The following is a 15195-nucleotide window of genomic DNA, read 5'->3' on the forward strand; positions in this document are numbered from 1 at the left end:
GGACGCTGAGAGGGATTGAATGGACACCACCCGTAGTCAAGGGTCCAAAAACCTGCTCAGTGATTGGTTGTAGAAGATACCGAGGCTGAATTACCAACTAGGCAAGGTGTGGACATGCCCTGGACCCCAGAGCCCAAAAATCCCTCATCAAAAGCTTGACAAGTGGTTACAGTGAGTTGACTGTTTGCAAGTTGGTGCTCCAATAAGTCGCTTAAGACTCTCCAACTCTCCAGAAAGCTTTGCCACGTTAACTTCTCTGCACTGGCTCCCTGTAAAATCCAGTATAGAGTTTAAAACCTTCCTCCTCACCTTCAAAGGCCTTACTGGTCTGGTACCATCATGTCTTGAAGGCCTCATAGCACCTCATAGCTATGTAGCAGAGAACCTGGATTTTCCAATTATTAGTGATGGGGCCAACCTCTCCGATTCAGTTTGATGATCAGTGGTTTGTCTCATTATTCAAGTCGGAGTGGTTTCAGAGTCTTTTAAAATAAGAGCATGAACATGGCAAACTATCCTACAGAAACTCATAAAGGGCCTATTAGTTGAATGGCTTCAAGTGCTTTGTCCATTATGGTGGTCCCTGGCAAAATGAGTAGTTCAGTTTAAATGGTATTTCATTCACAAGAATGAATGAATGATATCACCCAGCCAACCAGCAGAATACACATCCTAAAACTAGAACAATAACTATGGTTTGGTCATGTTGACCATTTAACATATAGGTAACATACAGTATAAGAAAATGTATCGTCTTTCCTTAACTAGATTTTCCACCTGATAATAATAACACACTGTAACATTACAGAAAATAACATCACAGATGATTCAAGTAAACATTTCACTGAGTCATTCTAACTTTCCTTTGCTCTGTGTATGAACAGTGATATATATGGTTGACTGTTTTAGACAACTTTCCACAGAGCAGAAAATCCAAGGATGTGACTGAAGCACACATTTTTTTTTGTTATGTTATTTTGTTATATGTTTATAACACGGTTAATCCGCTGAAGGCTTCAAATAATACTTCAGGCGGCTGTGAAGACAAGCACGACGCCTGTACTGTGAGCGCGGCGCTTTGCTGTAATGACACCAGTGTTGCAGTAGAGGGCAGCAGCCGCTTTGAACGCAGCCAGAGGACGAAATCACAGGAAGGCGCAGAAGAAAAAAACACTGGTGGAAGAAGTTCATGTTTACCACAAAAATCCCCCAGAACAGCATGCCAACAATGCTTAAACTTTAACGGAAGCGGTGAAAACGGAACGTTAATGGTTTTATCCGACAAAGCGGCTCACATTTAACACGGTCACAACAAAACATGTCAGATGACAATTCAGCTGCGGGTGAAACGGGAAAGCTCGCTTGTGGAGTCGACGGGGAGAAGCCTTTATGTGACTCAAAGGAGAGGGCTTTAAAACCGGGACCGGAGCTCAAAGCAGCGCCCTCTTCCAGGTTTCTGGAGATTGAGCTGGAGCTGAACACCCACCTCCGGCGACTCACCTTCAGCGAGCCGGTCCGGTACATTTACAACCCGTTGGAGTACGCCTGGGACACCCACCGCTGCTACGTGGAGAAGTACTGTCAGGGCGGACAAAGGATCCTGTTTCTGGGGATGAATCCAGGACCTTTCGGCATGGCACAGACTGGGGTGAGCGCAGCATTTAGATACATATGCATTTCATTTCACTTTACTGGTCTATCAGTGTTGAGTGTGGATAATTTGGTTACGCACCGATGGTCTTTCCTGATTGGCTGTGAGTGCGGAAGCCAACACAAACGATAACAAGCCTTGTTTTTAGCTCGAGCAGCGTTGCCTTACCTGTAAACATGACACGCATGTGCAGTCAGATGAGGCCCACAGCTCACGTTTGCCCCAGAATCCCCAGAAGGGGTTAATCTGACCATGTAACATGACGTAAAATATACATTTAAGAATGAGCTCCCGTCTTTCACTGTTGTTAAAGCTGCTTTTCTTGTGCATTCAGTATTACTTCTAATCCAGTTTGAGCTATAATCTGCACATTTCCTCTCCAGATGTTGTTGTGCTGTTTACTTATAACAAAGTTAAGGTTCTGACTTGTTTAAATCAATGTCATTTTGCTTTAATGCGGTCACTGTCAATGCTGTGTCTGTGCTGTTTCAAAAAGCTGAAATGATCTGCTCTACTTTGCACAGGTCCCATTTGGGGAGGTGAAATCAGTTGTTGATTGGCTGAAGATCACAGGGGAGGTCGGTCATCCTCCTGACGAGCATCCAAAGCGACGGATCACAGGGCTTGCCTGCACTCAGAGTGAAGTGAGTGGCGCACGTTTCTGGGGCTTCTTCAGGAAGTTGTGTGGTGAGCCAGCGCTGTTCTTCCGGCACTGCTTCGTGCACAATCTGTGCCCGCTCATTTTCATGAGTGCCAGCGGGAAGAATTTAACCCCCCCTGAGCTGCTTGCAGCTGAACGGGAGGCCCTCCTGGCCCTCTGTGACATCGCACTGTGCCAGGCGGTGGAGGCGCTGGGCATCTCCATGGTGATCGGGGTGGGAAGGGTGGCAGAGCAGCGGGCGCGGCGAGCTCTGTCTGCCGCAGGTGTCAATGTGCGAGTTGAGGGCATCATGCATCCCTCGCCCAGAAACCCACAAGCCAATAAGGGCTGGGAGGAAGTGGCTAAAGCCAAGCTGGCAGAACTTGGTGTCATGTCACTGCTGAACGTGTGAGCGAATCGACCTCCTCTGACACCGTCCTCATCGACAGCAGCATGGAGGCGCTCGCTCTGACAACTGATCAGGATGTGATGACTTTGAGGAAGAGACTCAGTGTGCAGGCTCATATATCTCCTCACACCTCAGTCTGCGAGTAGGAATGAACGTTGTCAGCTTCAGCGGCAGCAAACCGCTCCAAGGAGAGCGTGTAATACCCTGATGCCTTCCACCTCTGTCATCAGTAATCATCAGTGCATGCACTGGGCAAATGTTTGTAAAAAAAGAAAAAATCTATACACTAATGTAAGTAGAAGGTACTTTGGATATATGTGTAAGGTTATACTCAGAATGTAAGCTCAGGGTGTTTGTGAGAAGTCAGTGTTTAAATGTTCTTGTCTGGTAATTCTTCTTAAGACCGTAGCTTTGGGGGGAGGGCGGGGGGAGCATTGTACTGTATATGACTGTGCATAAAGTTTAAATTCAGCCGCGTAACAGGCTTCATAGCCTGTCCCAATAGGTATTAGCTAATGATGACACATACTGGGACACACAGTGACTTTTACATGACCGTGGAAACTACTGCATTGCAGTGAATGCACTAAACTTTTCATTAGACACTTTAATTTACTTTAAAAACATTTTCACCAAATTGAACAGCTGTCATTCTGACTTTTCTGACTTTTCAAAAAGAAGTCTTCAGGAAGAAAAACAAGCACCCACATTGCAGACTTGATTACCAATGACAGTTCAAAGGTCAGAAGTATTCTCAGATGACAAAAATATTTTGTGAAAGTACAGTTGTAAGTATTGTTCATGCTGCATTCTTTTGTATTCTTTTTTTAAATTGCTTTTTAATATTCATTTTTTGTGACACTTTTGTTATCAGTTTTGTTTACGCAGTGATTTTAGCCACAGTTTTACCAGTCCTTTGTATAATTTCTGGGCTCGGTGCTCTTGAAATTAAGACCTTCCTGTTAAAAGATTTGAAACAAGTTTCTGCCTCTGGCACTCCAAAGATCAAGGCTTACTGACGATGGCTGACAACATTTAGCATGTTAATATGGCAGTATGCTAACATTTAGCCTGTTACTGAAATGTGCTAAATGTTAGCATGCTAAAATGCTATGTAAGTCCTTAAAGGAACATTGTGGAGGATTTAGGGAATCTATTGGCAGAAGTGGAATTTATTATTCAGAATTACAGTGTGTTTTCATTAGTGTATAATCATCTGAAAATAAGAATTGATGTGTTTGGCTACCTTAGGATGAGCTCTCTATATCTGCAGAGGGAGCACCACCGTGTTTCTATAGTAACCCAAAATGGACAAACCAAACACTGGCTCTAGAGAACGCCTTCTGCCTATTTAGCAGCTCCTGTAGGTTCTCCTACATGCTGGAGAGGGAGTGTGAGGTGAGGGGTGAGTATTTGGTTGCAGTCTGCACCGTCACCACTAGATGCCGCTAAATCTCACACACTGGTCCTTTAAGCTGATGGGAATGAGTTTTACAGTTATCCTGTCATGAACTGCTATGTTGGACTCATTCTTATCCTTTGGTGTAACCAGATGAAAATGTCACAGTGCAAATAAACGCAACATTAAATTTCATGCTGGCTGAATTCCATTTAGCTGCTTCAGTTTCAGGGTTGTTGTGCATGTCGGCTCACTGTCACACCGTCATGACTGACTGAGACTGTTGAATAGAGTTATTGTTAATGTGCTTCTCCGACTACGACATGTCAGAACGTTCTCTCACCAGCTTTTACCTGCCCACAAGTGCGAACAGGAAATGAAATCACATTTTCCTCCTGTGACACATGGAGAGCAGTTTTCCCTTTTTCCATTTAGAGAGGCAGAGGTCCCGGGGGGGGGGTGAGGCGTCGTGGGTAAAGTTAGTGGGACAGAAGATGAGATTTAATTTATTCAAAAATATTTTAAAAAATTGTTTCAAACTTCAGCACCAGTCACAACACGAGGATGTCGTGTCCACTGGCAGTCATCAGAGCAGCCGATCACAGTATTCAGCAGACCTCAGCTCACCTACTTCACAGTTTTAATACACTAATGTAAATGTCTGTTTAACTGCTTCCATTATAATGTTCAGGCTCTGATTTTGATGGACTTTTGACCACGAGAGCCCCCAGACACACCAAATCCATCACTCACTTGTTGAATATGGGTTTGTGCTTAAACTACAGTGCCATCAAGTGTTCACAAGCGGGACCACGATTCTTACGCAATCAGTTGGAGTATAAAAGTTAAAACATACAGATTATTACATGTGCAGGCTGTATCCAAATGACTGAAACGAGGAGATGCCTGATGAGTTTTACACAAAACGGCTGTTTTTATGCCTTGTATTGATTTCTGGACAGGGAGTTCACTGACATCGTGATTAAAAGAAACGTTTAGCCATCAGCCCCCCCCCCCCCAACCCCTCCTCTACTACTGAGAATTGCAATGAGCAACAACGTCCAGCAGCAGATCCGATGACACTGTCCTGTAATGGGAGTTGAAGTCTGCAGCACCGCTTTGCCTCTTGATGAGCTGTGCGCTCCCGGACTGCATCTCCCATGAGTCACCCAGCCTCACTAATCTTACTTGGGGTCCACATGGCTCAGAGGATGTTGTGAAACTCTTGCACCTGACGGGATTGCTCATCACTATCTGTGTACAGATTAATGCACATGAGGTAGCAGAAAAGACCTCACCGTCATTTCTCAGCAGAATAAGGTAAGAAAAGCACAAAGTTCAGCAATTTATTCAGCGTGCAATTATCACTTGTTCTTAGAAAGCCAGTGGGTGCTTGATTATAGCAGATAAAACAAGGTAACAAAAGATTTATCTGTTAAGGAGGAATTCTGTTGTTTTTTATTTAATCTTTTCATTAACGGCACACATTTAAGAGCAATTGTTAGCATAAAAACTGTCCCTTTTATTTGTGTTAACTGTATACTTATGAATGCAGTAATGATGTAAGTTTTGTGGTTTTTAGGGATGAAATATAAGACAAGAAATTCAGAAAAGCAAAGAAACTATTGAAAAATCTTATTGTAAAGCTATTATTTATAAATTTATTTGGCTAAGCACTATCTTCTATGATCAACAACTCATTCTAAAAACTGCTACAAAACAACTTTGATATAATAAATGATGGTTATGATAATAAAAAAAAGTTGCTTACTCACACAAGTGTACAATGCAACAGTGCTCAGAGCTTAAAAAACGTCTTTTTCACAGATTAGAGAGTATAACCTCAGAGCTCGTAGCTATATGAGCTTGTTGTGTATAAACATTTTTTGGGGCCATAGGCGGCTGGTATTATGACCCAGCTGCATTCCTGAACTGACTGGGCTATCGCCTTTCATCAGCTGTTCTCCTCCAGACTGAAACTGGAGCACATTTCACTGGATGCTCGTCCGTGTTTCTTCCTAAACAGCACAGCTTCCTCTTACGATGGATAAACAGCCCACGGTGGTGTTTCGAAATGTGGGGCAACTGTACTTCCCTCAGACCAGAGTGGAGTGTCACTACAGTCTGACCCCTGAGCATCAGTGGAGCAGCAGTGACTGGATCGGGATTTTTGAGGTGGAGGAACTCACTTCAGCACTAAAACAGAAAGGCATCATTTCAGCAGACTGAGGTCTGTGTTGTGTGGTGGTGATGCGGATGCACATTTGTATGTTTTTTAACACTGTGTTTGCTGTCATGCCACAGGTAGGATGGTCTTCAGTGAAACAGTATTATACTTACACATGGGCTCTTGTTCCTGAAGGCTACACTGAGGGCACCAGTGTCAACAGCTGTGCACTTTTCCAGGGTAAGAATTCAGCCAAACATTTTAGTACTTCTTCTAACCACCTGTAACCACACCCAACAGTGATGTCATAGTGTACTGACCCATCCTGGAGTACACTGCAGTGAGGTGAGACACCACTGGAAGGTGGCAAAAACAAGACAAAGTAGCAAGCTAATTTATGGGGGTCATTGAGGGCTAATTAAGAGAGAGTAGTGCTCCATATTTCCATTTTTTTGCACTTTGTGCTGTGTCTTACTTTGCTTTATTCTGTAATATTTTTCCGTCTTCTTAACCCAGCGTCCTACCTGCCCCGCCCCAGCTCTGTGGAGTATGAGTTCATATATGTGGATAAGCTGGGAGAGGTGTGCGCCCGGAGTCGCCCCTTCACCTTCTGCGCTCCCAAGCCGCTGGAGGAGCTGGAGACTCTGAAAGAGGAACGAGACGAGGAGGACGGAGAGGAGGAGCTGCTCCTCGTCATCCCCAGGGCTCAGCTGCTGCAGGTGGGAAGAGCTGTGCCTGACAAGCCAATTTTTCCTTCACAGCACTAATTAGAGTTTGTTTATTTGACTGAATCAAACAACAAAAACTAAAAACAGGCCATCATTGACAAAATTCCCCTTCAGTGCAACGACTGTGTACCTTAAATCAGTTTATCCTTTTTTTGTAAGTGTTTGTAAATCTTCCACTAAGACAATATTTGAATGTGTCCTGTCCTCCCTCCTCATGTTGTGAGCAGAGCCGGCTGGAAGAATCCTTGAAAAAACAAGCGGAGATACAGCAGATTCTGGACCAGATGAGAAAGGAGACGGAGAATGAGAAAGAGAACAGCAAACAAGCAAAGATGGAGTGGGAGCGCGAAAGAGAGGCGATGAAGGAGGAGATTGCAGAGCTCAGAGACAACTTGAGACAAAACTGCGAGATGCTGAGGAAGGTGGAGGGAAAACACAAGGTACAGACGGGTCGGGCTCCTTTTTATCATTCACCTGAATTTCACTGATTACTAACTTGATTAAAACATACGCACATATGAAAAAAATCCTGTCTTCTCTCTACAACGCTGAAGGATGTGAAAAATAATGAGGAAAATCTGACCTCTGAGCTGAGCAACCTTCTGGCTGAAAAAGCTGAGAGTCAGCAGCGAATCCAAGACCTGGAGGAGGACATCAAGGCCCTGAATGACAGGGAGAAGGAGGGGAGCATGGAGCTGGAAAGGCGAGTGTTTGAGGCGTACGCTATGTCAAACGTTTGTCTTGGTATATTTATTTCCTTTTGCCTGAAACAAACTTGTTTTTTTATCCAACAGGCTGAAGGAGAGGGTGAAGAAAATGTCCAGTCAAATGAAACATGACGAGGAAAAGAGAAAGTCTCTGCAGGTAACTGCTTCTTCTCTAATGAACATGGTTTGGTCAGAGAAGGAGACAGAAACAGCTCCCAGGAACCAGGTCAGATTTAGATGACTAGCTGTCATCTTGTTAACAGTGAGAGTAAAATCACCTTAACTGCATTAACTCAGGAACAGAACCTGAGAAGTTATCGCTGTCCTGTTCCGTCTGGAGGCTGTATCAGACAGACAAAATGTTATTCTGCCTTATTCCAGCTGTCTGCCACTCTCCCTGCATGTCTCTTCTCTCTGCAGGCGGAGTACGAGGCTGCTCGGGTGGAGGTGCAAGGGCTGCAGGAGCGTCTGGAGGCCAGCGAGCATGTAGCTGAGTGCCTGCGCAGGGAGCTGCGGGAGCTGGGCATCCGTCAGGGCCATGCCCACACAGAGCTGCACCAAGCCCGGCTTCAAGTGGCCCAGCTCACCCTGCAGCTGTCCGAGGAGAACCTGGTCCTCAGGGAGGAGCGCGCCAGCTGGGCCCAAGAGAGAGAAGCACACAGATATGCAGCAGAAGTGAGGATGTGACGGAGTCTGATGCTTCACACGGACGACCTGTGTGTCAGCCTGACTCAGCTGTTTGCTCTTGTTTTTGTTTTCATGCAGACTGATAAAAAGAAATTACAAGACTTGAGCTGTGAGGTGCAGAGGAAGGAGGAGTGGCTCCAGGAGGAGAGGATGGAGAGGGAGAAACTAGAAGTAGAGCTTGGAAGTGAGAGAGACTGCAATCGAGTAAGTAAATCAAAGTAAATGGCGTTCACTATTATTCATTACACAAACACATTCAGCCTTAAATAGAACTGCTCGTGTGCCACAAATCTGCACCATCAGCTGCTCACGTTGCACTTTGGAAACTGGAGAACGGTGCCAGAGTTCAGTGTCGCTCTTTTATAACTCACATGTCGGCACAAATAGAAAGGCTTCCATGAACAGTGAGTAAACATTTCCTCTCACCGTCATCAGCAGGAAAGAGGACAAGCCAGGTCAGACGTGTGCACTGTGTTCAGGTGGTCTGAGTGTCATGCTGCTGCCCCCTGCAGGTGCTGCTGATTGATACCAAGAGAGAGCTGCAGGAGCTGAAGGCCAGTCTGAGGAAAGCCCAGAGAGAGCGAGAGGAGCAGCAGGCGGACAAACAGGCAAGCACAAGATGGGACTTTTAGTCAAGAACATTAAATCCACCTTAAGGTGTCAACATGTCGACAGTTTGGTCCCATGTTTCCTCCTCTTCCCTTTCAAGTGGTTCATCTTTGGAGGTGGATGGTTGTCCATCACACACACATAATAGTCAAAATAAAGAAAAAAAGAGATAAATAGAAACTTTCACTTTTGCCACTTTAAGTATAGTTTGATGTGAATCCTTTGGTGTAAGACTTTTACTTGTAGTAGTGTTTCTTCACCTATTTTACTTTTCATTAGCGTTTACAGTCAGCATGCAGCACAGTTAAAACAACAGAGTTGATGTCTTAAGTTACAAAAAGTAAGAATAACTTCATGAACTGAAAACATGAGAGGACGCCACTCAAATGTACCCAATCAATTCATTTCTTCCACTTCATCTTCTTCCTCTTGTTCTTCGTCTGAATGACTCGGCAGGACCTGCTGAGCTACATCCAGCAGTTAGAGCAGAGGTTGGGGATTGTGCCAGAAACCAAGTCCAATGGGGAAATGTCCCCATGTATCAGTGAGTAATGACGTTTATATACAGCACTTCTACTTCACTGCACTGTAATGAGCACCAAAGTGAAGAGTCTGCACTGATTTGAACAGCTCCTGCCTCTTCCTCTGAGGATGACGAGGATGCTTCCCCAGCTTCCTCCAGATCGATCTGTTCACCTCTTTTCTCGTCCGCTCACCTGGAACCGCCCGACAGAGCCGAGATCCCCGCTGAGACACACATCCAGAACAAAGACGCCTCTGACACACAGGTATGCCGTCCTGTTCACACGTGAGCTGAACCAGGTTCAGCACCAGCTGCTAACAGAGCCCAGTGAGCAAATATTTGACGAGTTTCCAAACCGAGTCCTGAGGCTCCCTCGTCCTGCCAGTGTTTGCTGCGGCTCCATTGTTGAATGCCAAGGTTTAATGCTGACTGGTAGAAAGAAGTATTTATTCTGATGGGGTCAGGTTTAATAGAGGACATGTGGAACAATGGCCGGCAAACAGGAACACAGAAAAGCTTATGCGCAGGAAAGCACAGACGCTTTCAAAGATAGTCACACAGAATTATTCCTTGATGCTCAGCAGAAGCGACCACGTCTTTCTTTGTCATCTTTCAAGTTATCTAACGTAGATTTTCTTTATTTTGATCATAGTTTGTGCTTTTGTTTCACAATATCCACAATTACTGTCCTGCAGGAAGTAGAATATAGATCAGGGTTATAGACTACAGATTAAGGTCATAGTCTATAGATTAGGGTAATAGACCATAGTTCAGGGCTACATTCTAGCTGCTTTTGCTGCCTTGTAACCAAAAGTCCCAAACTTTTTTAAGTAAATGCTGTCATTGATATATGATCAGTTATACTTCTCTTATGTTTGCAGAAATGTTTGAGAATGATTCAGATTATATTTGAAGACACACATCTAAGAAATATATTAAGATATTTAGATGCTCATGAAATGAATCCATATTTTGTATTTTGTTCTTCAGTGACGGCAGCAGGAGGATTTTGGACATTAGATTTGAAAAATACAAACACTGATCCACATGACAGGGTCCCACACAAATGTTTTGGACGTGTGTATTATGAAACAACAGATAAATCTGCAGTTTACGTCCATCTCTGCTTCTGTCTGTTCAATCAGGATGAGCGGAGGCATCAGAGCAGAGCTGGTCAAAGGAAGAGACTGATCCTTCCAGAACTTGTCGACCCCATCCTGAGGTGACAATTCTGGCTTTCTACCAGTCACAGTGAAAACCTCGTGTCCCTGTCCACGACTGCAATGACCTCTCCTAAAATATTATGTGGTGACTTCATTCACGCTCTCGTCTCTGGCAGACTGGGTGTTATTTTATCAAAGCTGTCGTTCCACTTGCTTTCCTCATGGGAAGAGTCACAGAGAGCACTAGAGAGTAAAATAAAAGTGTGACTAACCTCGAAATAAGAGTAAGAGCAGCAGCCAAGTGGTAGATCAGCAGGAGGAGAGACGGGATTTATTAACCTTCTTACTGACTGTTTATTTTGGTATCCTCAGCACTGTCTGTAAAACCTTCAACTGTCTTTCTGTCTGCAGTGAGCTGGCTGACTCCCCCATGTGGTAACATGTAGATGGATGACGGACGGCAAGCTGCTCGTTTACCACTGCTACACCAGTCCATGTGGGTCTGAAGAAAGCCGAGTAGCATTTTGTGCTCATTCTGTTCATTTTTATTTAGCTGTTCATGTAGAAAATGGCCTTCAAAAAGGTCTTATTTATAGTGTAGAGCTTTCATGTCACGAGTGTCTGTTTTCAAAGAAAACATGACACAAGTTTAAAGTCTTAAATGTCCAGAATTGTGTTTGTTTCAGTAGTGTAATGATGGTTTTATTACTGTTTTAGCGTCAATAAACCTGCTAATGTGCTAATAACACAGTTTTTGTCTTCATGTGCTTCTCGTCTTTATGTTCTCCTCTGACAGACACTGACTGTCCAAGAATGTCTTTCAGCTTGTTTTAGACTCCGTTTGTAATTCATAAAAAAAAGACTGTGTAGCTTTTTAGCCGATTACAAAGTGAAGATGTTGCAGCTGTTCAGAGAAAAGTGTCAGATGGTGCCGTGGTGCCAGCTTGGACTGAACACATTACGTGTTGCTTTGCAGGGTATCAGTGTGTAACCTCTGCATGTGAGTGTGAATTCTGAAGCCGTGTCCAAAGTGTGGGTGTGTATTACAGACAAGTGTGAAGTGTTCTGTTGCAGCTTGTTGAGCACAGCGTCAGGTTGGAAGAGCATGAACTTTAAAGTATGAATCTTTTGTTTACTGTGCCTCTTTAATTAATATGATAAAGATATGTTGTTGGAAGTCTGTATATATAGTCTTGAGGAGCAGTAGCTGTGTTTCCATCCTAAGACTTTCCATGTAAAGGTGCACGAAGAAGACGACAACTGGACGCTGAGAGGTCTGAGAACAAAAAAGCGCCTTTATCAAAATACAAGAAAGACAACAAGGAATAACAAATAAGCAAACAATAAGCAGCAAACAAGCAAAAATGTAAAAACAAGGACAGATCATCCCAGTCTTTGCTTTTCCGTGTGTGTGTGTGTGTGTGTGTGTGTGTGTGTGTGTGTGTGTGTGTGTCAGAGCCATTTTGGTTTAAGTCCAATTGAAATAAAACTCATGAGGTGTCTGAATCCCTGAACATGAAGACATGAAGATATTTGCACGCTACAAAGATTGTTTATAAAAAGTAAGACATTAATTTAAAAAACAACAACAAAATGTAACAGAGACGAGATGGTTCCAGCTTCACAAGTCGCGTGAGATCATGAACTCTCCTCCATCACACAATACAGACTGAATATATTTCAATAGAATTTTTTTTAGGACTTTTGCTTCTGTCCAGATGTGATGTAATATCTGTCTTTGGTATTCTTTTTATTTGCTCACAAGCTTACATACAGAGCTGAGGCCGCGCTGACCTCTTCCATGGCGAATCTATTGCACCAGCTCAAACTCAAGAAACGAAAAACAGGTTCAAGAAATAGATAAAAACAAAACAGGAAAACTGTTTATCATGAAGTTATGTGACAAAGAAACATCCTTAAATACTAAACAACATAGTATGAAGAATTGGCTGACGATGTACAAAATATTGATCGTGTGTGTGTGTGTGTGTGTGTGTGTGTGTGTGTGTGTGTGTGTGTGTGTGTGTATGTGTGTGTGTGTGTGTGTGTGTGTGAGTGAGGAAAGTCACAGGAAATATATTTTGTCTTTTACCTCAGTCATATGGTTATGATGTTGCCATCCTATAATATCACAAATAAAAAAACATCATCATAGTGTCAGTGTGTTGAATCAACGTCCGTGTCCTCGATGGCTGTGGACATGTGGTGCTAAAGATCGATGCTGGTGAGTCCCCACAGTGGTCACAGGATCTGTTTTCTTCTCTTTCTCTGCTTCATTCACGGAGTGAATGTCTCCACATACCATAACCAGAAACACACAGTCCTCTTTTCAGACACTAGCACCATCGTTGAAACTCATTGTGTCCCTCATGTCAACAAGCTACATCAACGATATGTGTCATGAAGGACAACATGCTGATGGAGAATCGTTTCCCTTACAACTATTAAGGAGTTCAGTCAGACTCACATTGTCTTTCATTACACAAATAGTGACAATTTTAAAATACATAAAAAAAGCTGTAAAGTCTCAATGAAAAACAAATTAATATTAAGTATTTATGTTACAGAATCCGTGTTTTGCATCACTCATTGGATACAGCACGTGAACACACAGTATGTGAAAGTACTGCCCTGTGCTTCAGCAGACAGCTCACCCAAAGTAAAGCTTTTGTCTTGGGGTCAATCACGTTGGACGGTTGCAACCTTAGTTACAATTGATCATGTGATTCTTGATCAGCTTGCATTGGCATCAGTGTCCTACTGTCCACCAGAAGTCTTTGGGTGAGTGGAAACATTTCGTATTTTTTTGCTACAAAACCTCTCTTATGTGTGTCTTTAGGAGAACTAATAATTGGGACTTCTGCATAAATGCTTTACTGTGGATTATGGCACTAATGACACACTCATGCACACACACATACACACCTGAGGTTTTCTGTGAAGTAAACTGCTTTGAAGGGTTTTGTCTGTTTTGATGATGCTTTGCTCACGCTAACAAAATGAACATATTATGGCTTACCTGTACCTGCACGTGCAGCGTGCTCAACAACTTGAATAATCCCTCCTCCTCTGTGTGAGAAGACTGTTTGGTGAAGACGGGGACGATCAGTGTCGGAGCATTCACGCCAACAGTTTTCTTAAAATACTGAATTGACAGGTGAGACGTGGCCCTGATTGAATCAACCTGAGATCGTGTGATGACGTTAAATCTACCCTGCAGATTCTTTAGTCAAAGTATGTTTTGTTAAATGATTGTGTGTAGAGGTGGAGAGACGTCGCAGCATTCGCTTTGCATTCTTCGTTAAGGGTCTTGTTTGGATCACGAGCACCAGAGCTGAGATCACAGTCGAAGTTCTTCTCCTCTTCCTCTCTTTCCGATGGTTTCACTCCATGTGCTTGTCATTTTGTGAGTTTTGAGTCCTGCTCTGTCTTTGCTATTACTCTCTTTACTCTCTTTTGCTATTGCTTCTCGCTGTGTCCAATAAAGCTGAAATGCATTAAATTGTAGACGAGCTTAAAAAAAAACAACAAAAAAAAACACATATGAGTGAAAAATATACAAGAAGAGTTCCACAAACAAACAGGCATGAAGAAAGAACAGAAATGTGTACATGCTTTGAAAAAAAATGCAATAAAAAAATAAGTAGAATATCTCTGAATAGTAATAAAAGGAATTCTGAGAAGACGTTTTGCGGACACCACATATTGATGCAATGTATTTTTACCATCAATTTTATACAAAGCATAGCCCTTATAGATAGCGGAGGAGTGCATCTTCTTCTGTCCACCACCTCTCGTCCCTCTTTGGGGTGGACGAAACACTTTTGTAATATCTTTTAGACAGTCTCGTTTTTGGCACAGTGATTTTTCACGGCGCTCCCGTCAACCCGCTGACATTTAGTGCTTTTGCTTCTCCCACTCATTGCTTCCTATGCTGAATTTAACACATTTTCCTTTCAGTCAACATGTACAGTATATGTAAATATGTGCTGTATGCAACACCGTTGTCATATAAGAGCCCGATTCTGTGAGGTGTCTGGGAGGAGATGTTGCTGGCCGAGGGTTCGGCCATCTGAAGGAGGAAGCAGCGTTGTTGTGTCTCTCTCACTGCGTCTTCCCGGTCACGCCTTTCTTTGGCACGCCCGCTGCCGCTTCCCCGCTCGGCTCCCCGTCACTGTCCGCCCCTCGCTCTCTCTCCTCGTCCCAGTAGTCGTCCTCTTCCTCCTCCTCTTCCTCCTCAACGGTCGACTCGTATGTGGCCTTCTCCTCTTGCTTGATGGCTTGGATGGCAGGGGGGGCGGCCGCGGCGCTGTCCCCTGAGTCGCTGCTGTCCTCGAAGGCCTCGGGGTTCTCCAGCATCTCCCTGATCAGTGGAGGCATGGGGCCTGGGATCTCCGTCTTCAGCGTGATGGCTCTCTCTGCACCTACAGACACACACACACACACACACACACACACACACACACACTTAATCAGTCTTTCATTTGAATTTGAGGAAAACATCCACAAAAC

General features: G+C 43.8%; 3 protein-coding genes across 6 annotated transcripts in view; 2 read left to right on the plus strand and 1 right to left on the minus strand.

Annotated features, from left to right (window-relative positions):
- The first annotated feature begins 1157 nt into the window (after positions 1 to 1157).
- On the plus strand, positions 1158 to 4293 carry LOC143328103 (single-strand selective monofunctional uracil DNA glycosylase-like). The gene is made up of 2 exons (XM_076743042.1): positions 1158 to 1648; positions 2176 to 4293. Exons 1-2 carry the CDS (start codon positions 1319 to 1321, stop codon positions 2701 to 2703), a joined length of 858 nt encoding a protein of 285 aa, XP_076599157.1. The 5' UTR covers positions 1158 to 1318; the 3' UTR covers positions 2704 to 4293.
- A 1070-nt stretch (positions 4294 to 5363) lies between these two features.
- Positions 5364 to 11405, plus strand: LOC143336439 (calcium-binding and coiled-coil domain-containing protein 1-like). 2 transcript variants are annotated; one of them, XM_076756617.1, is made up of 14 exons: positions 5364 to 5419; positions 6126 to 6274; positions 6404 to 6506; positions 6783 to 6985; positions 7222 to 7434; positions 7549 to 7697; positions 7789 to 7858; positions 8122 to 8376; positions 8467 to 8592; positions 8901 to 8996; positions 9454 to 9541; positions 9628 to 9785; positions 10666 to 10742; positions 11095 to 11405. In XM_076756617.1, the coding sequence occupies exons 2-14, from the start codon at positions 6143 to 6145 to the stop codon at positions 11120 to 11122; spliced, it is 1698 nt and encodes a 565-aa protein (XP_076612732.1). In that variant the 5' UTR covers positions 5364 to 5419; positions 6126 to 6142; the 3' UTR covers positions 11123 to 11405. The 2 variants fall into 2 exon arrangements, with proteins under 2 accessions (XP_076612732.1, XP_076612743.1); XM_076756628.1 differs by lacking the exon at positions 10666 to 10742.
- Positions 11406 to 11980: 575 nt separating this feature from the next.
- Positions 11981 to 15195, minus strand: part of LOC143336444 (retinoic acid receptor gamma-A-like) — a 35548-nt gene continuing 32333 nt past the window's right edge. For all 3 annotated transcript variants that reach the window (XM_076756640.1, XM_076756649.1, XM_076756658.1), the window contains one exon: positions 11981 to 15107. In XM_076756640.1, coding sequence (XP_076612755.1) covers positions 14788 to 15107 — 320 coding nt within the window. In that variant the 3' untranslated portion in view covers positions 11981 to 14787. The remainder of the gene's footprint in view (positions 15108 to 15195) is intronic.

Source organism: Chaetodon auriga, chromosome 2 (genome assembly GCF_051107435.1).
Source record: "Chaetodon auriga isolate fChaAug3 chromosome 2, fChaAug3.hap1, whole genome shotgun sequence".
Taxonomy (NCBI): Eukaryota; Metazoa; Chordata; class Actinopteri; order Chaetodontiformes; family Chaetodontidae; genus Chaetodon; species Chaetodon auriga.

Coding starts and splice junctions, on each gene's coding strand:
- LOC143328103 (XM_076743042.1), top strand. CDS start 1,319: ATGTCAGATGACAATTCAGCTGCGGGTGAAACGGGAAAGCTCGCTTGT. Junction 1,649..2,175: donor TCGGCATGGCACAGACTGGG/GTGAGCGCAGCA, acceptor TACTTTGCACAG/GTCCCATTTGGGGAGGTGAA.
- LOC143336439 (XM_076756617.1), top strand. CDS start 6,143: ATGGATAAACAGCCCACGGTGGTGTTTCGAAATGTGGGGCAACTGTAC. Junction 8,377..8,466: donor CACACAGATATGCAGCAGAA/GTGAGGATGTGA, acceptor GTTTTCATGCAG/ACTGATAAAAAGAAATTACA. Junction 8,997..9,453: donor AGCAGCAGGCGGACAAACAG/GCAAGCACAAGA, acceptor ATGACTCGGCAG/GACCTGCTGAGCTACATCCA.